This window comes from Ursus arctos, unplaced genomic scaffold, assembly GCF_023065955.2.
Source record: "Ursus arctos isolate Adak ecotype North America unplaced genomic scaffold, UrsArc2.0 scaffold_21, whole genome shotgun sequence".
NCBI classification, from domain to species: Eukaryota; Metazoa; Chordata; class Mammalia; order Carnivora; family Ursidae; genus Ursus; species Ursus arctos.
The window spans coordinates 31,212,168-31,238,978 of NW_026622886.1; the positions used below are offsets into that span (position 1 = coordinate 31,212,168).

At 34.6% G+C, this 26,811-nt stretch overlaps 1 protein-coding gene across 11 annotated transcripts in view; it reads left to right on the forward strand.

Moving 5' to 3' along the window:
- PPP1R12A (protein phosphatase 1 regulatory subunit 12A) overlaps window positions 1-26,811 on the forward strand; it is a 139,346-nt gene that overhangs the window by 95,542 nt on the left and 16,993 nt on the right. For 4 of the 11 annotated variants that reach the window (XM_044384560.3, XM_044384559.2, XM_057316169.1 and 1 more), the window contains exons 10-20: window positions 862-978; window positions 1,364-1,579; window positions 3,681-3,775; window positions 4,209-4,313; window positions 5,211-5,378; window positions 5,772-5,948; window positions 12,541-12,631; window positions 13,775-13,975; window positions 14,217-14,385; window positions 16,555-16,676; window positions 24,462-24,527. In XM_044384560.3, coding sequence (XP_044240495.1) covers window positions 862-978; window positions 1,364-1,579; window positions 3,681-3,775; window positions 4,209-4,313; window positions 5,211-5,378; window positions 5,772-5,948; window positions 12,541-12,631; window positions 13,775-13,975; window positions 14,217-14,385; window positions 16,555-16,676; window positions 24,462-24,527 — 1,527 coding nt within the window. The remainder of the gene's footprint in view (window positions 1-861; window positions 979-1,363; window positions 1,580-3,680; window positions 3,776-4,208; window positions 4,314-5,210; window positions 5,379-5,771; window positions 5,949-12,540; window positions 12,632-13,774; window positions 13,976-14,216; window positions 14,386-16,554; window positions 16,677-24,461; window positions 24,528-26,811) is intronic. The other 7 variants (XM_044384561.3, XM_026499965.4, XM_048217814.2 and 4 more) reach the window with 5 other exon arrangements.

Sequence of the window (26,811 nt, forward strand, 5' to 3'; positions counted from 1 at the left end):
CACATTTTAGGAACTGGGGAATGCTGTATATCTTGAGTCTATTTTTTTGACCCTATCAATAGGAATTATTTACTGGAGGTACCAGAGGTATCTTACACAATAGTTTTGTCTATGAAGTAGCCCTCTCACATCCTGGGTGCTTTAACAAGCCCTCTTAAACTGCTAATTATAGCAAACTTTGGCAATAAATATGGGGGAAAGTGTTTAGTTTTTTTTTAATTACCCATATCCTATATTTATAGGAACTAGTTAGTTGCTATATTCACCTATTCTTAATTGCGGTTAAATATTTAAACTCTGTGAGTTGATGAAATGAACTAGTTAAAGATAACAGATGTTTCATTTTTATGGCTTTTGGAAAGCCTTGAAAATGAAGTAAGTATTTGTTTAAAAAATTAGTTTTTAGTTGAAATGTTTAAATTAATATTTTTTGGTAAAATCAAATAGTTTAAGGCTATGATATTAAAAATATTACTGATGAAATATCATAAGTGGAAGATACACCAGTTATTACTTTTTGTTGATTATGCTGGATTAAAAATTTTTAACCCGAGTATATAAATGAATAGAAACAAAATTCAGATGCATAAGTTTGCTCATTCATATACTGTAACATCATCTGCTCCAGGTGCCTTTAACTGCTTCAGAAATTTCTTCATTAGAGTCTTTCAGAATCTCTCTCTCATGCTAAAACTAGAACTTGCTCCCAGTGACTTTTAAGATTGGATCATTACTCAGTTATTGGGTTTTCGTTTGTTATAAAAATCTTTTTTAAAAAAAGTGTTTTGTTCATAACTTCCTTTTCTGGTTTTATGCTTTCAATCTTTATCTCTTTACCTGTCTTATTTTAATTGGCTTTAGTATGATTTCATTGCTCCTATCATGCCTGTGGTGGAATCAGTAGATCCTGCATCATGGAGGCAGGGCTTGCGCAAAACTGGCATTGTTCTTGTGCCCAGTAAGGGTGAAAAATCTATGGTGAGGCATTTCTATGTGCAAGGATTTATATTAGGTTACAACATAACAAGTTTAATATGAATATTGGTTCCAAAGATGCATGGTTTTAAAGTCCTTATGGTGTGCTCATTTCTGTTCTTTGTATTTGCATCATAATTTTTCTGTGTGATATAAAGTGTGGAGTGTGTTTTATTAAATCTAACTTTTGTAAAGGTAGTTCTATTTTTTTTTTCAGTTTTAGATCTTTACATTTTTTACTAAGACATTAACCTACTTAGTAAAAGTGTTTCTCCTGATATTAACTATAGTTTGAGACATATTATCTGTAAACTTGTCATTTCCAGCTTAAGGATTGACCAGTCTTGATAACTATTTTTTCTTTTCCTTAAAAATAAAATAAAAATAGTTTCCAACCTCAGCTACAAAAGTTTCCCCCAAAGAAGAAGAGAGAAAGGATGAGTCTCCTGCATCTTGGAGGTTAGGACTTAGAAAGACTGGCAGTTATGGCGCACTTGCAGAAATCACAGCATCTAAAGAGGCTCAGAAAGACAAAGACACTGCAGGTGTGATGCGTTCAGCTTCAAGTCCCAGGCTTTCCTCCTCTTTGGATAATAAAGAAAAGGTAATCTATTTCCTAATCTGGTTTCTATCAAAACTCTAATAATTTGTTTTCCGGGAACATCAGATTTGATGTATTTTCTACTATATATCATTATTAGATCTGTATTAGCTTAATTCACCTGACTTAATGAATTACATGATAATACAAATATACCCACCTAAAACAGATGTCAGTATGGAATTACAGGCATATGTCAGGAGATATGGGTTTGACTCCAGACCACAGCAATAAAGGAAGTCAAATGAATTTTTGTTTCCACTGTATATAAAAAATATATTTATACTATACTATAGTCTCTTAAGTGTGCAGTAGCATTATGTCTAAAGAAAATATATATACCTTAATTAAAAAATACTTTTTAGCTAAAAAATGCTAACCCTGATCTGAGCTTTCAGCAGGTCATAATCACTGATCACAGATCATCATAGCAAATGTAATAATGAAAAAGCTTGAGGGTGTCTGGGCAGCTCTTTTGGTTAAGTGTCTGACTCTTGGTGTTGGCTCAGGTTACGATCTCAGGGTCGTGAGATCAAGCCCCCCACCAGGCTTCTCACTCAGTGCAGAGTTTGCTTGAGATTCTCTCTCCCTCTCCTTCTGCCCCTCCACCTGCTTGTGTGTGTGCTCTCTCCCTCTCTCTCAAACAAAAAAATAAACCTTTAAAAAAAAATTGAAATATTTTGAAATATTGTGGGAACCACCAAAATGTGACACAGAGACATAAAGTGAGCAAATGCTGTTGGAAAATGGCTGGGATGTACTTGCTTGATGCAGGGTTGTAACAAATTTCAATTTATAAAAACCACAATAGCTGTTAAGTGCAATAAAATGAAGTGTGCCTCTATAAGTATTGGGGAAATCAGATGTATTTGCCAAAAAAATAAATTATGAGATTATACTCAAATGAATGCTTCATCCTACTTGAGAGCTTACAATAAAATGTATTAAGGGGCATTTATTCTAGAATTTATTTATTCCAGAATGTAATTATACTCCTGGGAGTATATCCAGTATCTGCATTTTTATCTCCTTTTTCATCTGATACATCAAAAGCAACCTCCTTCTAATGGAGTAGTTTTAATAACTATATTTGGAAAGGTAGTATTAAATTATAAATAATATCAAATAGAATGTACTACAGTTCATTCAGTGATACTTTATATAGCTGGATTATTTATTTTCTATTGCATTTTCAGTGCTTGGACTTTTTTCCATATAGTTTCCTTCCTCTATTTAAAAGTGTTTCTTTGTGGGGCGCCTGGGTGGCACAGCGGTTAAGCGTCTGCCTTCGGCTCAGGGCGTGATCCCGGCGTTATGGGATCGAGCCCCATATCAGGCTCCTCTGCTATGAGCCTGCTTCTTCCTCTCCCACTCCTCCTGCTTGTGTTCCCTCTCTCGCTGGCTGTCTCTATCTCTGTCAAATAAATAAATAAAATCTTTAAAAAAAAAAAAAAAGTGTTTCTTTGTATCAGAAATTCAGAAATGGAATTTCTCATGAAGTAATTTTAATGTTTTTTGTTTTGTATGAATTGACTGCCCAATTATTTTCTGAGTACTTAATGACAGTATAGTGGGAATGTATCAGATGCCCTTGCTAATACTACAGTCTCAACCAGATTTGGATAAATATAATTTAAGTAATTTTTGTTCTGAATATTTTAATGTTATATCAAAGTAGTAAATAACTTACATAACAAATAATTGGGACTTACCAGTCAACCATTTTTGAGACCTTATTTCTCTGGAAAAATAAGAATATTTTACTTTATTATATTGCATTACCTTATATAATCTGTTATAGAAGTTTAGAAAAAGTCATTAAAATGTGGAGGAATTTTTTTTCTTATATTAAAATACTGTAATTCTAGATTAAAGGAGAAAGAAAAGAAAATTGGTTTAAACAGGCTTTCCTTTAGTGTTTATAGTACTATTGATAGACATTAATTTTAGAGTATAGCTAGGAACTTTGGAAAAATACTAAAAAAGTAAACTGTGATGGCTGTATAATTGTACATTGTCGAATACTCTTTCCTTAATACTTTTAGCAGCTCCTGTAATCATCATACAGATTTATTTTTACTCATTATTTTTTCCTCTTGTGTAGGAGAAAGATAGTAAAGGAACTAGGCTCGCATATGTTGCACCTACAATACCAAGACGACTAGCCAGTACATCTGACATTGAAGAGAAAGAAAACAGGTGGATTCATTATGATTTGCTTTGTTTTTACTATGAAATTTTTATTGGGGTACCTGGGTGACTCCGTTGGTTAAGCATCCAACTCCTGATTTCAGCTCAGGTCATGATCTCAGGGTCGTGAGATTGAGCCCCGTGTTGGGCTCTGTGCCTGCCTGGGGTTCTCTCTCTGCTCCACCCCCTCCCCATATTTTGTGATCATAAGTAAAACTTCTGTAAACATCTTAATTTTCCCCCTATAATTAGGATTATTATACGCTAGGGATGGAATCTTAGAACTAGAATTACTTTCACTTCTTAATGCCAAAGTGTTTTCCCGAGGAATTTTCCCTTCCCGGGCAGAAGTTTCTGCTTCTACTAATGTTTATTAATATACAGCTTTCTTAACCCTATTTTAAAATTATATACCAGAATTTGAAGGATGTTCTTTTCACAGAGATTCCTCAAGTTTGCGAACAAGTAGTTCCTATACAAGAAGAAAATGGGAAGATGATCTCAAAAAGAATAGCTCAGTTAATGAAGGATCAACTTATCATAAAAGGTAATATAATTCTTGAATAACTTTCATGTCTTTTATAAAAATATGAGGCAGTTTCTTTGGAGCCCTCAATTTAATATCATAAGAAAATGTGTGCTTTTATAAGTATGTCTTTTGTTGTTTAAATAAAATATCATTTAAAGACCCAGAAGATATATTTAAAGATGGGTGAAAATTTACTTCTACTTATGCCTTCCTATCATATATATATAAATTTCATTAGATTTGATATATTAGGGAGTATCTTTTAGATTGTAGCATATTTAAAAGGAATTCCTTATATAATTAACTAGAGCAGTTGAAATAGATCAGTGTCTTCATTGATTTGATCATTATTTAGTGACCTGGAAGTTTCTGCCTTTCTGAGAACTCAGAGATATGGAAGTGTCTTGAATTGAAATGATGGTAACAATCACATGGTGGGGGGGGGGGGGGGCTTTAAATATTTTCTCTGCTAAAAACAGCCAAAAAGAAGATGAACAAGTATAATATAGGCATGGGTCACTCCTAAGGATGTGACTCACTGCTGAAACACTTTTCTTCAAAAAGGTCCGTCTTTACTTTCCCTGAGTAAAACCAAACCTAAGTGTTTTTCTCAGACCCAGCCTGGCATGACCATATGGTCTGTAACAGTCCAGGAATGAAAAATACCAGATCAGATCACCTTTGAGTCCTATTGAGGGAGGGGGGAGGTAGTAAAATGATACACTACCAAATTAGTGAAATCATCCAGACTCCTAGCAAGTTGTAGATGCAACTCTTGGTGCTAGAGCTGGTGGTGTATTTAGGAACACAGTTTTTTAGATTTTTCCTAGCCTTGTCAATCTGTATAATATATAGACATTAACTATAGAATACACATACAAACACATCCTATATAGATATGACTCTTTCCTTTAGTTGCTCCTTTGGTAGAAGACCAGATGATTTGATTAGTTCTAGTGTTCCAAGCACCACATCAACACCAACAGTTACCTCTGCAGCTGGGCTTCAGAAAAGCCTGCTTTCCAGCACAAGCACTACTACAAAGATTACAACGGGTTCTTCCTCAGCAGGCACACAAAGCAGGTGAGTCACAGATACATTTTGTGTTCAGGCCTACTGTGTGCTTATGTATGTGCATGCATTTTTGTTTAGAAGATTGTGGGGCTCTGGATTTTTTCATTTACCTCATTAAAATTATTTACAATCAAAAATTGGTTCCCAAAAGAGGCAATTATGCATGTCTGGGGGAAAAATTAAGTTCCTGAAGTATTAACTTCCTTGAATCAGGCAGCTTAAAATGTAAATTTCTCCTTTGACAGCTCTGGGTGAGCTTTTTGGTTCATAGTTGAAAGACGTCCTACCTTGTGTTTTAAAAAAATCCATCCCTGTAGTCACATGTTTCAGCTGCTAGAAAGTGCTTTCATTGTTTAGCTGTTTCCCTTTTTTCTTTTTGTGTTGCTGCTTATGATGCGATAGTACCTCAAATCGTTTGTGGGCTGAGGATAGTACTGAAAAAGAAAAGGACAGTGTTCCTACGGCATTGACCATCCCTGTTGCTCCAACTGTTGTAAATGCTGCAGCCTCAACCACAACCCTGACTACAACTACTGCTGGCACTGTCTCCTCCACTTCAGAGGTCAGGGAGAGACGCAGGTGTGTAAAGGTCCTCACAGGACTGCTGATCTGTCTTGCCCAGTGATGAAAATTGTTTGTTTTGCTTTTTAATCTTGTCAAGTCGGTGACCATCTCTTTGGTAGGTTAATAAATGAAGTAACCTGTATCACCTCAGAACTGTGTAGACTGATATAATGGGCAATTACTAGCATTTAGGCTTGGTGACTCCCTCTGACAGAATTGATGTTTTCATTTCAAGGCAGTGAGCCAGACACATGTCTTCTTAGCCATCTTCATTTTTTTAATGGTTGTTCTAGTTCAAGATGTTTTTGTAATGAAGATCTAAACACACCCAATCAGACTCATGGAAGACTAGATCTAACTGATGAAAACAGATTTTTTATTCTTCTCTATGTTTCCCCATTATTAAAAAGTTTGATGTATTTTAACTGTTTTTGTTCTTGTTATTTTTGAGATTTTCCTTTTAAGATTCTCTTGAAGAAAGGTTTCTTAGGCATACGTGTAAGCCAAGTAATTTTTAAGTACATTGAGTACATTCACTTAGTTTTAATTCTAGCACACAAAAGGCACTCATTAATTAAGTTTCTTAAAGGATTTGTGAATTGATTTTGTGTGCTTAAATGTTAAGAGCATTGCTTTACTTCTTCCTACTGCTGCTAATTGGTATGGAACCACAAATGTGGAAAGGAACTTACCTGTGATATCCTTGCTTTACAGAAGGTGACTAAGACCCAGAGATATTAAGTGACTTTTCCACTTTTATATAATTAGTATGAGAACTAAGGCAAAGCCCAAGTTCACAGGAAATTAGTCCAGTATTTTTTTCTATCATACCTAGTTCCTAGCTTTGAATTTTGCTTTCCCTCTTGAGGAAAACGAAAGTGTTAGGAAACTAAACGTGACCTTTTCTATATTTATTCTTGCAAAATTAAATGAGCTGCATAACTGGTTTGTTTGTTTTTTATAAAAATACCAACCAGATCAACTTTCTCTTATTTCTGGCATGTACTGTTCATATGCAGTCTTTATCTCTGGTGCCTAGCAAAGAATCAGTATCCTTGCAGTAATATTTGTGGTGAATATATGAAAAGTAAGAAGACATTAAATTTTTTTAATGTTAAAAATTTTCTGTCATTGCATCTTTATTTTCTACCACTGTTTATGTTTTATTTCTATTTTTATGATGAAATTATTATAAGCAATTAACATTTTGTGATTTGAATATCAGTATAGGTCATACCATAATTTAATTCTTCATTTTTCTAAATTTAAATTATTTTTAGGCTTTTGAGGTGTTTTCAGGTAAGGCCATATAGCCAACAGAAATTAGAGGATCATAAGCATCCATCATTCTTTTCTAATGAAAATAAATTTGAGGACTTTGCTTTTATGGTGTAGGGGGAGTGAAGGAAAAAAGGTCAGGAATCGTTAGGTTTTTACTCCTTGCTCTGCTTTAATCCTAAGGTTAGAGTGCTCTTCAGGTCAGAATTTCTTCTTCTGTAAAATGAGGTATTTGATTTATATAATTTTTGACTTCTAGAATACTTTCTATTTCTAGGATTCCATGCTTTTAAAAATGTTTCCAGTGACAGAGCCTAATGAGTATCTTCCTGGAATCATCAGTTATTTCAGAGCAAACAAATTATGATTCTTAACCTCAGATTTCTTTATTTTAAAGTTGTTGGAGAGAGTTGAGTTTCAACTTTTTGGGATTAATACTGGAAGACATTAAAGATTGAGAATTAAATATTTGGAGATATTAATAGAACAGAACAGATTTTGATAGCATAAGAAACAAAATGTGTATGAAATTTTTCCTGGTGCATATTACAGAGGTTTTCTTTGTCTTACTCTGTTTCAGTGATGTTTGTGATAATATTAATGTTTGTGTTTTGTTTCATGTCAGGTAATTGTTTGCAGTTTTGAATACATTGTTGGCCTCTTTTGTCCTTCAATTAAATTTCGTTAATGGTTTTGAAATGTATATGGTTGAATATTTGTCCTCAAAATGTACATATTAGGATTTAAATATATATTGTGCGTAAAAAAAGATAAGTTAATACATTTATGCCATTTTAGGTATCCTTACATATATACTTTCAGATATTATATAAAGTTACCATACTAACTATTAAATTCCACAGGATTCTTGAATTTTGTTATTTTAATTGATCAGGATTAGGTGAGGAATCTGTTTTTATTAGTAAAGATTTCCAGTGGTTTAATGGTGGTTGCAGGGTGGGGAGTATAGAAGAGAAACTAGCTTTAAATAGATGGAGCATAATAGCAAATTCTTTCATTTTTAAAATATTTCTAGTTCTCCAGTCTTTTCAAACTACAAAACAGTATCTTACTAATAAGTTCTTATTTGTAGCATGAATTCACATGGAACTGTTGCTTTGTATAATTATTTTCTTAACACCTTTTTCCCTTGGCTCAGCCAGCTTGCATTTGCTCATTTTTCTTCCCTCTGCAAAGAAAAAAGCTGAAAGAAAAACAAGTGGTTTTCAGTTTTTTAAAAATGTAATTTGTTGACTACCCAAAATATAAATATTATAAGTAAATATGAATATTTCAGCCAATAAATGTCAGCGAAATTAGGGTGCCTGGGTGATTCAGTCAGTTGAGTGTCCTCCTCTTGATTTTGGCTCAGGTCATGATCCTAGAGTCGTAAAGTGGAGCGCTACGTCAGGGTCCCCACTCAGCAGCAAGTCTGCTGGAATTTTCTCTCTACCTCTCCCTGGGTGCCTCCCCTCCTGCACCCCCCCCCAAAATAAATAAATCTTTTTTAAAAAAGAAAGTGAAATTAAAAATATATAGAATAATTGGAATTATTGGAAAATTCGTAATTTAAAAATAACCTTTGCACGGAAAATAGTAAGCAATCTGAGACAGCTAAGGAGTAAAATTATGCACCCTATATAGTTCTATAAAAGAGATCCAGTATGACAGTATGATATAGTAATGATTAAGGCAGCAGTGGATTTTGACTGATATATTCTGCTGTTTGGTGGTCATGCAGAGGGAGAAGCAGACTCCCCACTGAGCAGGGAGCCTAGTGTGGGACTCGATCCCAGGACCCTGGGGTCATGACCTGAGCTGAAGGCAGACGCCCACCCTACTGAGCCACCCAGGTGCCCTGGTCAGCTCTTTTTAATTAAAAACACATAAAATATATGAATTAATTTTCTTCATAGAGGTCTGTTCTATACAGGAACCCCAAGAGAGAGAAAGGAACTGAATACCAGATGGGGACTCTTAAAATAATAGGAAATACATTGTGTATTACAAATTGATAGGCTGGATTCTTATGCTAATTTGGAGCAAATGTATGGAAAATTTAAATGAACAGAAATTGTAAGTCTTCCATTTAGGAATTTTTATCCCATTGACCTATGTATATATGTTAAACCAGATACCATAAATATATTTAACTTTTATGGCAACTTGAAACTTGAAAAAGAATCGTTCTTTTGAACAAGAAAGTGTGATGGTTGATTGCCTTGGAGATCAAAAGGGCAAATGGCAATGCAGATTTCCCTGTTCTAAACTAAATGTGGGAATTTTGACCATTACATAGGGGAGTCAGATTCAGAAGTCCATGTTCATGCTTTACTTTCATAGCAGTTCATGAAATACTGAAATGATGCATGCAGCCATCTAAGCTGCTATAAAGTTTTTCTGTTGAACCAGATTCGCTATTTCATTGAGGTTTCATCTCCTTTTATTTTTTTTTTTTCTTCCCCTCATCTGGGAGAAGTCCAAAAAGCAATAAATTATGTAGGGGCAGTAGATGCATAAATAAGTACTAAGTGATTGGCTAAAAAAATAGCCATCAGGACATATTTTTCAAGCTGATGCTTTACAGAGCACTTTCCACATGTAGCAGGTGTACCACAAAAGAAAAATATTTTTTACTTAAATGATCTTAAAGAAATGCATAGTTAAACACGGTTAAACAGGTTTCTTCTTTCAGTTCTTCTCAGAGCCTTTAACATGTTGTGATTTTCCTAGAGAAGGTTAGAATGTAAGCATTTTCCAAATACATATGACCAACTTCTGCCACAAAGAAGTTCCTCACTATATTCAGAATTAATTTTCTTAAACTGAAACTATAATAACAAGTTTATTGTTACTCTCTTTCACCTTTTAAATTACTCGTCCTAGGAAAATCACCGGAGTTGTTATAAAAATAGGAAGTATCTGTTATATCTGGTTTTTTAAATATCTGTTATATCTAAATAAAAAGCTTAAAACTCACAAGAGTTGGTATATAGACAGAATGAAAATTATAAAACAGTGAGAGAGAGAGAGAACTACCAAGCTTAGTGCAGCTAGAGCATCATGGACCAGCAAGAGGGCAGGTATCCTACCAATTCTGCTCATCTCTTTGGATCTGTGCATTGGTACAGATGAAGCCATGTGTTGCAGAATCTCTAAAAGAAAGTCAAACTAAAGAAATGTTGATAACTAAAATGTTTCGTTTAGTGAATTTTTTCCATGCCCTGGACACGGGACAAATTAAAAGTAACAGAAAACGGGCTTGGGTGGCGCGGTCAGTTAAGCGTCTGCCTTAGGTTCAGGTCATGATCCCAGGGTCCTGGGATCAAGCCCCACATCAGGCTCCCTGCTCAGTGGGGACCCTGCTTCTTCCTCTGCCTGCCATTCCCCCTGCTTATGCTCTCCCATGCGTGCACACTCTTCTCTCTCTCTCTGCCAAATAAATAAATAAAAATCTTTTAAAAAATAAATAATAAAAGTAATAGAAAAATAATTAGACATTTAATTTTTTTAATTAAAATTTTAGGTTGTAAACTTAAATCTGTACCACTGTTTTAGTAGAAGCCAAATTTAGTTAAGAACTCTTCTAATGCTTCATGAGGTGTGGCTGATTTATATGAGTAGTGCTACTGTAATAGCAAAAAGACGTAATCTTTCAGGCTATTGTAGAAACCTAGAGGTGAAAACATGATAGAGAACATATGGATAAAGAGAAAAAAATCAATTATATCATTATGAAATAGTGCCATAAGTTATTCAGCCAAGTAGAAAGATCAGGTGACATTTTCTCAAACCAGGTGATAAAAACAACTTAAGTCAAAAAAAAAAGTAGGGAGAGGATTCTCATCCTTCTCTAAATTTGTTGGATGTCTCAATCAAAAACACCCTCTAGAGAAGTTCTTGACTTACCTAGGTTAAAGTTTATCTGTAATTAGATTAGAAGCAACACAGAAAACCAGTCTTCTAGAACTAACTTTAACCAATAAGTAGCAGTTAATTGATGGAATTAAGGCAACTAGATTTTGGATGACAAGTGACCTTGTCATCTTAGGGTTAATTACTCAAGGAGGTAAATCCTAGGAATAATGAATCATGTATTCTGGTTTTAGAAGACAGATTTCTAAAAACTGAAGAGTGTGAAGGAAGAGAAAGGTAAATCAAAAGGGATGGGGCTCTCCAAAAGAACTCTGAAAAAACTAAAAATTATTCTAAGGAGGTTGAGATGTGGTGTACTCTCTGAACTTAGAGCTTTAAAGGATACATAGAAAAAGTAAAAGATGAGGCATAAAACCAAGAATAAATTCTGAAGTTTGCTATAGATACATGAATAGTTAGGGAGTTTAAAGAGCAGAATGAATTACCAATTGGAAAGCATACTAAAGCTAAAAAGCCTTTTTAAAAAATAGCATTTGGAGGGAAGAGGCAGAGTGGTATAAACTAGATAAATTTAATAAACAGAATAGAAAATAGAGATACTCTACTTCTGAGTATTCTCTGAGAAATGTGAATTAGATGGTAATATAAATACATAAAGTATTAATGATTGAACTTCCCAAGTAATATTGATCATCGGAAGGAAGTTTTTTTGTTGTGTTGCAGGGCTCTGTCTTATCTTTGCTTATTCAACCCTTTAATTAATTAAATACTAATCTCTTGACATAGATTGCATGCTCATAAAATAGTGCATATTCTGTGACAGGATGGAACATAGGCTCAGATGTGTAAGATGAGATGTAGTGAAGCTAAATATTAAGTCCTCTTTATATCAGAAAATCAGTAACCAGGAATAAGATGCTGATTTTAAAGCAGTTTATGTATAAAAGCACTTGACTTTTTAGAGAACTTGTAGTGTGAACGAGAGTATGATGTCTGCCAAAAACATCATTAATAAATACACAGTGGCAGGAATTCAGGGAGTGTTGCTTGCTCACTAAGTCATCCCATATGTTGAATGTTGCCTTCAGTCCTAACCATTCTACTATAAGAAGACATTGACAGGCTAGAGTTTAGCCAGATAACTTCACATATCATCTAGCCTGATATTGCAGGGAATCAAAAAAGGGGCTAAGAGGACTGATGTCACATGGTTTAAAAAAACCAAAAACTATAGTTAGTAGAAACTTGAAAAATATAAGTTAATGTGATTATTTCCAGTCTAAAAATTTTATCAGATTCTATTGTTGACTTTTCACAGTGGATGTAACCATTTTTGAAGACTTCTTCTTAAAACCCATTAAAATGCTTAAATTTGTATTCATTCACACATTCATATGTAATTATATTCACAGATATTGTATCTCCAACTAACAGTTTTTACTTATTACTGTAGATCATACCTCACTCCTGTTAGAGACGAAGAGTCTGAATCCCAAAGAAAAGCAAGATCTAGACAAGCAAGACAGTCTAGAAGATCAACACAGGTATATTTAATGTGTATAATATATAAAACTTCGAAACAAATTACCTTTCTCTTTTTCACTTCTCTGAAAATATTGATGTCATTGGGGCGCCTGGCTGGCTCAGTCAGAGGATCTGGGGTGGTGAGTTCGAGGCCCACATTGGGTGTAGAGATTACTTAAATAAATTTTTAAAAACTGAGAAAAAAAAAGAATGAATCGATATCAGTATATAATGTGGGTAAATCTTAAAAATAAAGACTGCTTTAATAATCCTGCCCTAGCCTTTTGTATGTAGTCACATTGTTAATATTATATTTAATCCAATTAGCATATGCCTTTGTATGTCTTTGAATATTTTTTTGTTGTCGTTACTAAGATGGTGCCTGGCACAGAGTATTCAATAAGTGTTAATTAATCAATATGTCTGATTATTAAAGAATTCTATGAATATTTGGAGTTGTGGGGAATAGGTCTATTATGTTAGATATTTCAAACAGCTAATATACAAGTATGAGGAAAATGTCATTCAGTCTAGTTATCATCTCCTTAACCTCCTTACCATTCTAATTATATCTAATATATCACTGTCCTTTTATCCTATGTGTATCCTTTCCTACAGTTGAGGAGCTCCAAAGTCCAGATTCAGCTCCTCAATCCTTACTCTTATTCACATTTCAGGCTGAACTATTTGCTAAGATCTTAACATATTTTTTCTGTCTTTGTACCTTTACTTCTTGAAATCTTAACCTGTTCTTCAAGGCTTATCCTTCAAAAATTATTTCTTTTACCAAAATTTTCTCTGCAAATATATACATAAAAACATAGATACATATAAATTCAGTATATAAACAGTGTATATGCCAGTTTTTCCTTTTTTCTCTGAACTTCTTAGGAATTCATGTGTTACTTCTGTCACCTCCCCTTTGTTTTTGTTAATTTCTTGAATATAGAGGCTATTTCTTACACACATTTTGTATCTTTCCCAGTACCTATTATTGTGCTTACTCATGATGATTCTTCATAGAATGAATGTGACTTGCCAAGTAGAAATTCTGTTTCAATTTCTTTTTAATACATTCATATTAAATTTGTCTACTTATAAAATATTTCTTTGAAACAAGCTATAATGTCTCTCATTATTAAATTTACCTTTTTTGCATACAGGGCGTAACATTGACTGATCTTCAGGAAGCTGAAAAAACAATAGGAAGAAGTCGTTCTACCCGAACCAGAGAACAAGAAAATGAAGAAAAAGAAAAAGAGGAAAAAGAAAAACAGGATAAAGAGAAACAAGAAGAAAAGAAGGAGTCAGAAACATCAAGAGAAGATGAATATAAACAAAAGTACTCTAGAACATATGATGAGGTAATAGTATACCAACAACATAGCTAGGTCAAATAGTATGAATAGTTGTTATGACTCTCAGAATACAAGAGATTTATATACCAACAGACCATATACAAAATACTCAAAAGGATTTTAATGAGAAATCTGAATTATTTCAAGATGATTAGAACATTATTTTTCCTTTAAAATGAATTTAAATGTGTATATGTTTTTAACTGTTTAATATTTTAAATGGGTATTAATTGTAATATTTTCGCAGACTTACCAACGTTACAGACCAGTGTCAACTTCAAGTTCAACCACTCCATCCTCTTCTATTTCTACCATGAGCAGTTCACTTTATGCTTCAAGTCAACTAAACAGGCCAAATAGTCTTGTAGGTATAACTTCTGCTTACTCCAGAGGATTAACAAAAGAAAATGAAAGAGGTAAGAAGGCTAAATTTTTTAAACACTTTGTTTCCTACAAATAATCCTTTGAATCCATTTTTTTTTCTTTTTCTTTTATAGTTCAACAGAAAAAAACAGCATTCTAAACTGGGAATCATTCTGCCATTCTTTCAGAAAGAATATGATGGATGAGAATGAGACGAGTAGAAAATAAAAATAGAAAATTATGTATATCTTTGATTGATACATATTGATATATATCTTTATAATTTAAGACTTCACAAAAATTCTTATTGATACATACATCTTTATAATGGATTGATACATATATCTTTATAATTGATACATATCTTTATATTGATACATTGATATCTTTGTGTTGATACATATATCTTTATAATTGATACATATATCTTTATAATCCAAGACTTCACAAAAATTTTTATGTCCACCAACATAGAAACAAGTCAATATAGAAGAACTGATAGGAGACTATTTCTAGGACCAGTTCATTAGTCCCTTATTTCTTGCCTATTGCATGGATCATAGTTCTTAAATTTTTTGTGCGTGAAATTGTTTTAAACTAAAATCACATACACATGTAATTTCCTTGCTAAAACAAAATTGTTTTTATTAAAGCTTATTCTTGAGAAATAGATTTCTTTTTCAGCTATATGCTTGGCATATTGGTGATCACTCTTAACATTTCCTAATATAAACTTCCTATTTAAATTTTAATAATTTCTACTTTAAATCAGAGGTGGGTACTACATAAAATCATTTCTAATTGTAGGCATTTTATATTTTAAAAGAAAATCTCATAGTATTAGTCATGACAATATCAATCATCATATAGGATAAACTTCAGAAAATTAAGTTTTTCTTAATTTTCAGCTGACTTTTTTTTGGTCAGAAATAGTTTTTTTTTTTTTTTTTTCAGATTTATTTATTTATTTGAGAAAGAAAGCATGCATATGTGAGTTGTGGGAGAAGCAGAGGGAAGGAGAAAATCTCAAGCAGCAGACTCTCAGCTAAACACAGAGCCCTATGCGAGGCTCGATCCATGACCCTGAGGTCATGACCTGAGTTGAAATCAAGAGTCAAAGGTTCAACCAACTGAGCCCCCCAGGCATCCCTTCAGTTGTTTAAACCACTGAGTGTGAGGCCCACATAATGTTTGTAAAACTTTTGAGCCAATAAAAGTTTAGATTTTCATCTTCTATTGAAAAATTGGAAGATTTAGCAACAGTGGGTCTAAAAATTCTCACATACCAGCAACTGGCTAGAGCCAAACAGTTAGCAGCCCCACACTACTTGGAAAAGTGCCCCCCCTGACCTATTTTATCCATTTATGTTATCTGGAAGTCCACTGTAAGCATTGGAGTTTGAGATCGTTGCTCTAAACAAACTCTTAAAAAACCCTCTGAATACTATAATTTTAGAATTTTCTTCTGCTGTGACTCCTTGCTAATGACACAAGGAAACTTTTAAAAAGTAATTTTTAACATTACTTTGTTCCACATAGATGTCTGCTTTTTAAAACAAATTTAAAGGCCCTAATATTTTTTTTAGTATGTAAGTCTAAAGCTATTTTAATTGTCCTAGGAAGGAAACAAATTTTGAGACTATATCTATTTTATGTTGATTTGTTTTTAATAAAATATAAATATTTTTTCCAGAAAAAAAGGCTTTGTTCTTAGATTTTAATAGAAATGAAATGAATACTGTATTTATTCTACTACTGAATGAGGACTGGAAATAGTAGAAACAGAAACTGATAAACTTGGATGCCTGCTAGTTCTTCCATCATTAAGAACTGGTTTCCTTGAAGTGTTAACTTTGGGTTTAGTAACTGTCTCTCCCTATCAGACATTAATAACTCAAGCCCTATTCTCTTCATAGGATTCAATTTTTTTTTTATCCAGCACATAATTAAGTGTGTCTTTTGGCAAAAGTTTTGTATGAGGCACCAGGAAAATGAAATAATTAAAACTCTTGTCTTGATCAAGAACCTCTCCAGTGGGAGATACAAATACATGTTTAAACCATGTGTTTTATAGGAGCACTGAGAAGGGCAAAAAATAATTCTGATTGGAGAATTTTAGAAGGCTTCGTGAAGGAGGTTGACTTTGAATTGTTATTATGTTTTTCTTATAAAATACTGTCAAGATACATTACTACCATGTGGTTCATTGTAATCTTTAACAGAGGGAGAAAAAAGAGAAGAGGAAAAAGAAGGCGAAGATAAATCACAACCTAAATCAATCCGAGAACGACGGCGACCAAGAGAGAAAAGGAGATCTACAGGAGTTTCATTTTGGACACAAGATGTGAGAACCTGTTAACATATAACTACTTGATAGTATACTTAATCTTTCCAGAAGTACATACTAATAATTTTCTATATACCTCAGATTATATATTCTTTAGGTCATCACTATTATGTTTTGAGTCAAGTTATTAAATCAGAAAAGTTCTTCTGAAGGATAGTTAATGAGTTCTTAGAGTTTTGGTATTACTAATAAGCAAGAGTTCTGTCCCAATTTTGGAATAAAAATAATAGCTAATAGCCACAGCTCAGGAAGTGTGTATGTGTTTATATATAATATATGTTCTTTATATGTATATATATAAAATTGTATAGAGGCTTAACTGCTCTACCTTGGAGATTCTTTGAAAGAGAGATGCTTTATGTATTCTTATTATTATTATATATTAGTTTCAAGTATATAACATAGTGATTCAACAATTACATACAAAATGCCCACTATAATAAGTGTAGTAACCATCTTTCATTATACAGTTATTACAATATTATTGACTATATTCCCTATGCTGTACTTGTCATCACCTTGACTTATTTTATAAATGGAAGTTTGAACCTCTTAATCCCCTTCATCTTTTTAACCTATCTCCCCATCCCCTCTTGAAACAATTAGTTCATTTTCTGTATTTATGAGTCCGTTTCTGCTTGTTTGTTTGTTAACTTTTTGGGCTTTTAGAGTCCACATAAAAGTAAAACCACGTGGCATTTATTTTTCTCTGTTTGACTTGTTTCACTTAGCATAATACTCTCTAGGTCTATCCATGTTGTGAATGGCAAGATTTCATTTTTTTTATGTCTAATATGCCATTGTATATATTTCCACATCTTCTTTATTTAATCTGTCGATGGATGCTTAGGTTGCTTCCTTGTCTTGGCTATTGTAAATAATGCTGCCGTGAACATAGGGATAAATCTGTCTTTAAAGATTAGTGTTTTAGTTTTCTTCAGGTAAATTACCCAGTACGAGGATTACTGGATAATACGGTATTTCTTTTTAATTTTTTGAGGAAGCTCCATACTGTTGTCCATAGTGGCTGCACCAATTTGCATTCCCACCAACAGTGCACAAAGATTCCCTTTTCTCCACTTCCTCGCCAACACTTACTATTGCTTATCTTTTTGATGCTAACCATTCTGACAGGTGCAAGATAATGTCTCTTGGGGGGGGTGTTGTGGTTTTTTTGGCATTTCCCTGATGATTATTGATGTCAAGCACCTTTCCAGTTTATTTGAGTTTATTTTTGTTAATGGTATAAAAATGGTCCAGTTTCATTCTTTTTCATGTAGCTGTCTGGTTTTCCAGCACTATTTTTCAAAGAGACTGTCTTTTCCTTAATATATATTCTTTTGCTTTGCTGAAGATTAACCATATAAGCATGGGTTTATTTCTGGGCTCCCTGTTCTGCTCTGTTGATCTGTGTGTCTGTTTTTGTGACGGTACCATAATGTTTTGATTACTATCACTTTTCAGTTTCTTCTAATTTGTTGGCATGTCATTGTTTTTAGTAGTCTTACAATTCTTTGTATTCCTGTGGTGTCCATTGTACCTTCTCTTCCATTTTTTATTTATTTCAATTCTCTTTTTTTCTTGCGGAAGCTGGCTAAAGGTTTGTCAATTTTGTTTCTCTTTTCAAAGAACCAGCTCTTTATTTCATTGGTCTTTTTTATTGTTTTAGTTTATATTTCATTTATTTCTGCTCTGATCTGTATTTCCTTTTTTCTGCTAACTTTGGGCTTTGTCTTTAGGTATAAGGTTAGATTGTTTGAGATTTTTCTTATTTCTTGAGGTAGGCCTGTATCACTATAAACTTCCCTTTTAGAACCATTTTTGTTGCAACCCAAAGATTTTGAACCATTCTTTCCCTTTTCATTTATGTCCAAGTATTTTTTTATTTCCGCTTCGATTTCTTCGTTGACCCATTGCTGAGAAGCGTGTTGTTTACCACTACATGTTCGTTTTTCTTCCAGTTTTCTCCTAATTTATTTTTAGTTTCATACCATTTTGGTCAGAAAAGATACTTGGTATGACTTCAGTCTTAAATTTATTGAGTCTTATTTTGTGGCCTAACATGATCTGTCCTTGAGAATATTCCATGTGCACTTGAAAAGAATGTATTTTGTTTTTGGATGAAGTGTTCTGTATATCTGTTAAGTCCATCTGGTCTAACGTGTCCTTCAAAGCCACTGTTTCCTTATTGATTTTTCTGTCTGGTTGATCTGTCCATTGATACAAGTAGGGTGTAAAAAGTTCCCTACTGTTACTGTATGATTTTCAATTTTGGCCTTTATGTCTGTTAATATTTTCTTTATATTTTTAGGTGTTCCTATGTTGGGTATATTGATATTTAAATTCTTATATTCTCTTGTTGGATTGATCTCTTCAACATTTTGTAAGGCCCTCTTTGTCTCTTTTTAGTCTTTGTCTTAAAGTGTGTTTTGTCTAATAAAAGTATTGCTGCCCCAGCTTTTTTTTTTTTTTATTCCATTTGCATGGAATATTTTTTTCCATCCCTTCACTTTTAGCCTGTATGAATCTTTAGATCTGAAATAGTCTCTTGTGGGCAGCATATAATTAGATCTTGGTTTTTTTTTTTAACCATTAGGTCATCCTTTGTCTTTTGATTGGAGCATTTAGTCCATTTACATTTAAAGGAATTATTGATAGATAGGTACTTCAATTTTGTTCATTGTTTTCTGGTTGTTTTTGTAGTTCTCTGTTCCTTTCTTCTCTTGCTCTCCTCCCTTGCGATTTGATGACTTTCTTTAGTGGTATGCTTGGATTCCTTTTTATTTTTTGTGTATCCACTTTAGGTTTTGGTTTGTGGTTACCATGAGGTTCATATATAACATCCTACGTATATAGCAGTCTGTCTTAATTTAATAGTCATCACTGAAGTTCAAACACATTCTAAAAGTACTACATTTTTACTCCCTCCTCTACAGTTTATATGTCACATATTTCACTACTTTTATTTTATTTATCCTTTAATTTCTCTAGGTATAATTGATTTCTAGTTATGGCCTTCTCTTTTCCACTTACAGAAGTCTCTTTAACATTTCTTGTAAGGCTGGTTTAGTGGTGAAGAAGTCCTTTAACTTTTTTGTCTGGAAAACTCTTTATCCCTCCTTCAGTTCTTAATGATAACCTTTCTAGGTAATGTTGGTTGTAGGTTTTTTCCAGAAGGTTGTAGGTTTTTTCCGTGGCAGTCTTACGTCATGCCACTCTCTTCTGGCCTGCAAAGTTTCTGCTGAAAAATAAGCTAATAGCCTTATAGGGTTTCCCATGTTCATAACTAGTTGATTTTAACATTCTCTTAATCTTTAATTTTTGATGTTTTGATGAATATATATCTTGGTGTGGACCTTCTTGGATTCCTCTTGTTTGGAAATCTGTGCACTTCCTGGATCTGGATGTCTGTTCCCTTCCTCAGGTTAGGGAAGTTTTCAGTTATTAATTCTCAGAATATGTTTTCTGCCTCTTTCTCTCCCTCTTCTCCTTCTGGGACCCCTATAATGTTAATGTTAATATGCTTGATGTTGTCCCAGAGGTCCCTTAACCTATCCTCATTTTTTAGTTCTTTTTCTCTTTTTGTTGTTCAGCTTGCACGCTTTCCACTACACTGTCTTCCAGATTGCAGATTTCATTCTTTTGTATTCTCTAATCTGCTGTTGACTTTAGTGTATTTTTCATTTCATTTACTGTATTCTTCAGCTCTGATTGGCTCTTCTTTATATTTTCCTTATCTTTGTTGAAGTTTACCCTTAGTTCATCTGTTCTTCTCTCATCTGGTGAACATCTTTATGATCATGATTTTGAACCCTGTATCAGGTAAACCATTTCCTTTAGTTCTTTTTCTGAGGTTTTGTCTTAGTCTTTGTCTTTGATTTGGAACATAATCCTCGGTTTCCTCATTTTGTCCTACTCTTTGTGTTTGTTTCTCTGTATTAGGTAGGTCAGCCATGTCTCCTGGTCCTGAAATTAGTGGCCTTGTGTAGAAAAGGTTTTGTGGTGCCCTGTAACACAACCCTTCCCCCCACCCTGTCAACAGAACCAGGCACTCCAAGGGTGTCCAGTGTGTGAGCTGTGTGTACCTTCCTGTGGTAACTAGGCCACGATCTGGGGGAACTGGTGGGTAGGCCGGTCCTCAGCCCAGCTGGCTGCAGTGACCAGCCTGCGACTACTGCAAATGCACTGATGGGCGGTGCTGGCCCCAGTGCAGCTGACTGAAAAGCCTGGCAGTAGCTGCTATGGGTAGGCTGGTGGGTGAGACTGGCTCTCCCCCTCCCCAGGACAGGAGTAGCTTTGAAAGTGTTCCAGTTCCCACCAGGGCTGCCTGCTAGGTGTGATGGGGCAGTAATCCTTTTCTGGGGACACCAGTCCTGAGCAAGGCTGCCCGCCAGGTGTTGCAGAGCAGGAGCAACTTTGAAGGGGTGCCTGCCAGGGTGAGTGGATGGAGCGGGGAGCATCCACAGGGAAAGCTGGGGTGGGGTGAGCAGTGCTGGTAATGTAGATAGAAGGTGTCAGAATTGTCTCCTGTGTCCGACCAACTAGGCAGAAGGGGGTTGGAAATGATGCTAGCTAGTACCTCCTTTCCTGGAGAAAACGCCTACAGATCCTTGCCCCTCAAGCACATCCCCTAAATTAATAAGTAAATCATGTATAACCCAGGTGCTTTTCAAACGACTGCTTCTGTGCAGGATCTCGAACTAAATGACATAGTACAATGGCCCTTTGAAAGTGGAGTGTCGGTTTCCTATAGCCTTCTGGCTCTTCCAGAGTTATGCCCCACTGATTTTCAAAGTTCCTGGAGTTAAGCCCTGCTTATTTTCAAAGCCAAATGTTATGGGGATTCATCTTCCCGATGTAGGTCCCCAGAGTAGGGATTGTCCAATGTGAGGCATGATTCTCTTTGCTCCTCAAGGAGTTCTGTACCTGTGATATCCTTCTCATTTGTGGGTTGCCATGTGGGAGGTTTGGTACCCAGCTGCCTCTCCGCCCCTTCTGTGCTTCTCCATGGGGCCTCTGTGTGTTTTTTTAGCAATGGAAGATCTGTTCTGCTAATTTTTATGTTGTTTTCAGAGTGAGTTACATTATATATAGCTGTTGCTTCAGTGTGTCCATGGAAGGTGAACTTAGGATCCTCCTACTTCACCATCTACCAAGAACTCCATAAGATGCTTTACGTTCCATTTTAATGAATATGATTATACAGTACATAACATCTCAAGTGATGTTTGATAGAAGTAGTGCTTTGACTTATCAAATTATAACAATCGTACAAAATTTTATTTTTTTCCTATGCCTGATTGTATATATGCCTAACATTGCTATTCATATACAGGAGAAAGAAGAACTATAGCATAGCACAGTTAACGTGAAATTTATGCTGTTTCAATAGAACATATAACTATGGAAGGACAAACATAATCTGTTTGGGTTTTTTCAGCCTCTTGCGTTTTTTTTTTTTTTCCATTTTTCTTTTAATTTTTAATATAGAAAATTCAAAGTAACAGTAAAGTTCAGAATTGACAGAGAAGTATAATGACCCCCCCCAGATATCCGTTGTTTAAACTAAATCCCTACCACCTCCCCAACTCCCATATTATTTGAAGAAAGTCTACAGAATATCATTTCATCTAAAAATTTTTGTGTGTATTTTTAAGAGGAAAGGATTCCTTTTTAAAAATTACTAGAATTGTATTTTTTCAGTAATAAAAGTAATCACAGTATGTGTCACCATACAACAAATGATCACAATACCGTGATCACATTTATTGTTAAGTAAGTTAACAGTAAATCTTTAATATTTAATATCCAGTCAGTTGTAATGTCCATTTGACTAATATATGCCATACGTGGTTTGTTGTAGAAGCTTTGCTGGTTTGATTGTAATATAGTAGGGACTATGCGTTATGATTAGTTATATATTTAATCAGTTTCTCCCTCCATCTCATTTTTTCTTTTTGCTTACAATTATTTTTGAATTAACTGGGTTATCATATCCCAGAAATGTTGTTTAATGCATTCATGTGTTTTTTTAATATTTCCTATAAATTGGTAACTGCCATTTTACCAATTGGTAACTACCAAGTAGAAAACCGATCCCATTCCAGTTCAAAAATTGTTTTGGCAAGGTATCTTTGTTCATCAAGAAGTATATAATATCTGGTTGATTTTAATCGATTGCTCATTAACATTTTAGTAACAGTAAAATAAAACCTCAGTCTTAGGACCCTAACTTAGTAACTCTTGTTACTTAAAATTATCTTTTTAATAAATCATATGTAGTAGGAGATTCATAGTCAAAGCTGTGTTTACTGTATAGTATTTATTTTTCCCTGGTTTGATTCAGACCAGCTCTCCCTTCAGAACTTCACTTTCTGGGGGCGCCTGGGTGGCACAGCGGTTAAAGCGTCTGCCTTCGGCTCAGGGCGTGATCCTGGAGTTCCGGGATCGAGCCCCACATCAGGCTCCTCTGCTATGAGCCTGCTTCTTCCTCTCCCACTCCCCCTGCTTGTGTTCCCTCTCTCACTGGCTGTCTCTATCTCTGTCAAATAAATAAATAAAATCTTTAAAAAAAAAAAAAAAAAAAAAAAAAAGAACTTCACTTTCTGGAATACCCTTAACTTGCATTGTAAGGATTCTTCCTGGGATTTATATTGGCAGTACTCATCTTTTTAACTTGAGCCTGCATTGAATTGTGTTCTAATTAGCCATCAGAGCACAGGTCTTCTTCCCTTAGCCACATTTGAACCTATATCAGACAACATACAAAAAGAACCAAGAGCTCTGTCAAGAAAGTGTTATGTAGTTAGGCAGCTTTTTAATCTCTCTTATTAGTAGGCTTCCCCCCCTCTTTTTTATTACTACTTTTAGGACTTCTGAACCTCCCCACTTTCTAAATTTCCAGTTTCTATGTTTTCCCATGAAACTGCAGTTTTTAAAAACAATCATTTCATGTGTGGAATTCATGTTTTTATATTAATATTTATATTAATAAATAAAACTAGCAGTAGCACCATTGATTTCACCTGATTTCTATTTAGTATGCTGTAAACTCCCAAGAAACTTCCAGATGTTGATAAACTACCTAAATATAGTAGGACTTTTGTATAAATTTTGCCAAGCTTATAGAATCCAACTTTTCTTAATATAATGAATTTCCTATTTTTGATGCCCCATTATAGTTGAGTGTCTAAATAGTACATTTATAAAGCACATGTGGTATCATTGCAGTATAAAATGTAATACCTTCTTCTGCTAAGCCTTCAGTTTCCTCATCCACTGTGAATATGTTTCCTAAATCATGTTTTTAGATAGATGGTCTTTTTTCACCGTGTATGTTAACCTACTTAGATTGTGTCGTGCAGACAAAATAAAGGCTTCCTCAAAATAGGGTAGAAAAATTCCCACATAAAAATCCGTTTTCCTTTTGATTTGTTTCCTGGTAGATTTTTCTCAAGGTTTATTTTAAATTAGAAAAACCCCGGGGTGCCTGGGTAGCTCAGTTGGTTAAGCGACTGACTCTTGATTTTCAGTCGGGTCATGATCTCAGGGTCGTGAGATTGAGCCCCACATTAGGCTCCCTGCTCAGCAGGGCGTCTGCTCAGGATTCTCTCTGCCTCTCCCCCGCCCTACGTGCCCACCCCAACGCTTGCTTGCATGCACTCTCTCTCTCAAATAAATAAATCTTTTCAAAAAAAAATTAGAAAAGCCCTAAAATATTTAAGCATCAGGTGTTTGAAATTTATTTTTATTTTTCTAAAGTAAATTGACAATCTGTTTTAGAGCGACGAAAATGAACAAGAACAACAATCAGATACAGAAGAAGGATCCAATAAGAAAGAAACTCAGGTAAAAAGCATTTTTTGTGTTTAGAAGTATTCATATTTTTTAAGGATTACTGTTTGCTTGTGTTTGTATTTATTCATGGAAGATCAGTACTGCACACTGTATCTGCATGCTGGGGATAGACTCTGTTTCTCTGGGATCAGGGGTAAATGGACTGGAAGTGTCACAAAGAATATTATAGAGGCAATGGAAATATTCTGGATCTTGATTATAGTGGTGATTTTCTGGATATATACAGCTGTCAAACTTACCAAACTGCATACTCTAAATGGATAGTTTAATATATGTAAATTAATCTCTGAAGTTGAATAGAAAAATAAAAGTATCTAAGGGATATCGAGAAGTAGTGGAAGGCAAAGTTACCTTCTAGAGAAGACAGTAAGTCTTTTTACTTTCTTTACATTTGTTTAGAAATTTAGTGCTCTAAAGGACTTTTTTTTTTTTTTTTTAAGATTTTATTTATTTATTCAACAGAGATAGAGACAGCCAGCGAGAGAGGGAACACAAGCAGGGGGAGTGGGAGAGGAAGAAGCAGGCTCATAGCAGAAGAGCCCGATGTGGGGCTCGATCCCATAACGCCGGGATCACGCCCTGAGCCGAAGGCAGACGCCCAACCGCTGTGCCACCCAGACGCCCCTAAAGGACTTTTATATTGTCACAATTGACCATACCGACAATCTTCTCCAAAAACGCATTTTTTTCCCTCAGTAGTGATGAAGGAACTAAGGCAAGTTTGAATGACTTAAAAGGTTACATAACTAGCAAATGCTGAAAGTTTCCTCCCACTAACTATTTTCCCCCTCTATGCCCTATTGGTTGGCTGTGGAGAAAGCTGACATGCTTTAAAGAGCTCTATTCACATAGGGGTAAAGCTGTATAATATGAGTTAGTTCTAGTCTTCTAAGCTAGCAGTATCTAACCTGAAATGGCATTCTGTCATATCGTCTTTATTTTTGACTTGGAGTTCCTAAATAGAGCTATTGAAGTTCTTTTCAGTCAACAAGGATCTACGATAATATGAAGTGACCAGAAGGTGATTATCTGTGTGCTCTGTGACTATGGATGTTACTTTTAAAGCCAAGTTTCCTATTTTGTCCTGAAAGGTACTTTTATTTTATAATTAGGTACCCAGAGAGATACTGAAGAATTAATTATTTCCAAGGGTAAATTATTTGCAGGGTAAAGTTGTATCACTTTTAAACGCTTTGCCTCTCAGTTGTCAGTATCCCCAGTTCCCCTGTGTCTCATGTTTATTATATTCTGTAATTCCCATCTTTCAAGGGAAAAATAATAGGTAAACAAGGGGGAATGGGTTAGTAAACCATCCCTAGTTGACACTTCTCACTGCCTTATCACATATACCTCACATCCACCAGGCTGGGACAGAAGGGAAGATTTTCTGATTTCAAAGTTGTGACTTTGAAGCATATTGATACTTGTGTTTAAGTTTTACTATTAAAATTATACATGAGATACATTAAGATCGAGAAGAAATTGTTTCTAAAAAGAAACCTTTTCTTAGTTCCAAACAATTTAAATAGGTTTTGTTCGTTTTAAATAGGGAATTATTTAGCTCTTGCTTTTGTGCTAGCATTCAGTTACAAGTAACAGAAAACCCAACTGAAACCAAATTAAACAGAGAATTTATTACTCTCCAGTTGTATTACACAACCCTCTATGTCATCTTCATCCTCAAGCAGGTTTCCATCTCAGGGCTGGGATTATAATAATTGGCTTAGGCCAGACAAGGTCCACCACTAGGGTATTGCAGCCATTTTGCTTCTAATGTGGGCTGTATACCATCTCACCTAAATTGAATGACTGGTACACCATGAATAAAAGGAAGAATGGAGGTTAACACACTAACACAGTGTCTTCTACAATAAACAAGAAAAGTGCTTCTAGCCATTAGGTATGCCACTCTCTTTTAAAAAACTTGTAGCATCAGGCACAACTGGGTGGCTCAGTTGGTTAAGTGTCTGCCTTTAGCTCAGGTCATGATCCCAGGGTCCTACTTTACCTTGAGGGTTCGAGGCAGTGAGTTATAGAGGAACTTTTTATGCTGTGGTACTTTTAGATGAGCTTATATGTACTGTAATTAAGTGTATTTTTACTTTGGAAAAATAATTTTGAAACACAGGGAGCAAGAACATTGCTGTATGAAATAAGGACACATGCTAAATGTAATAAGCTAGTCACGAAATAAACATACTGCGTAATTCCACTTACATGAGGTATTTAAACTATTCAAACTCTTAGAAAGTAGAATTGTTGTTTCCAGGGCTGT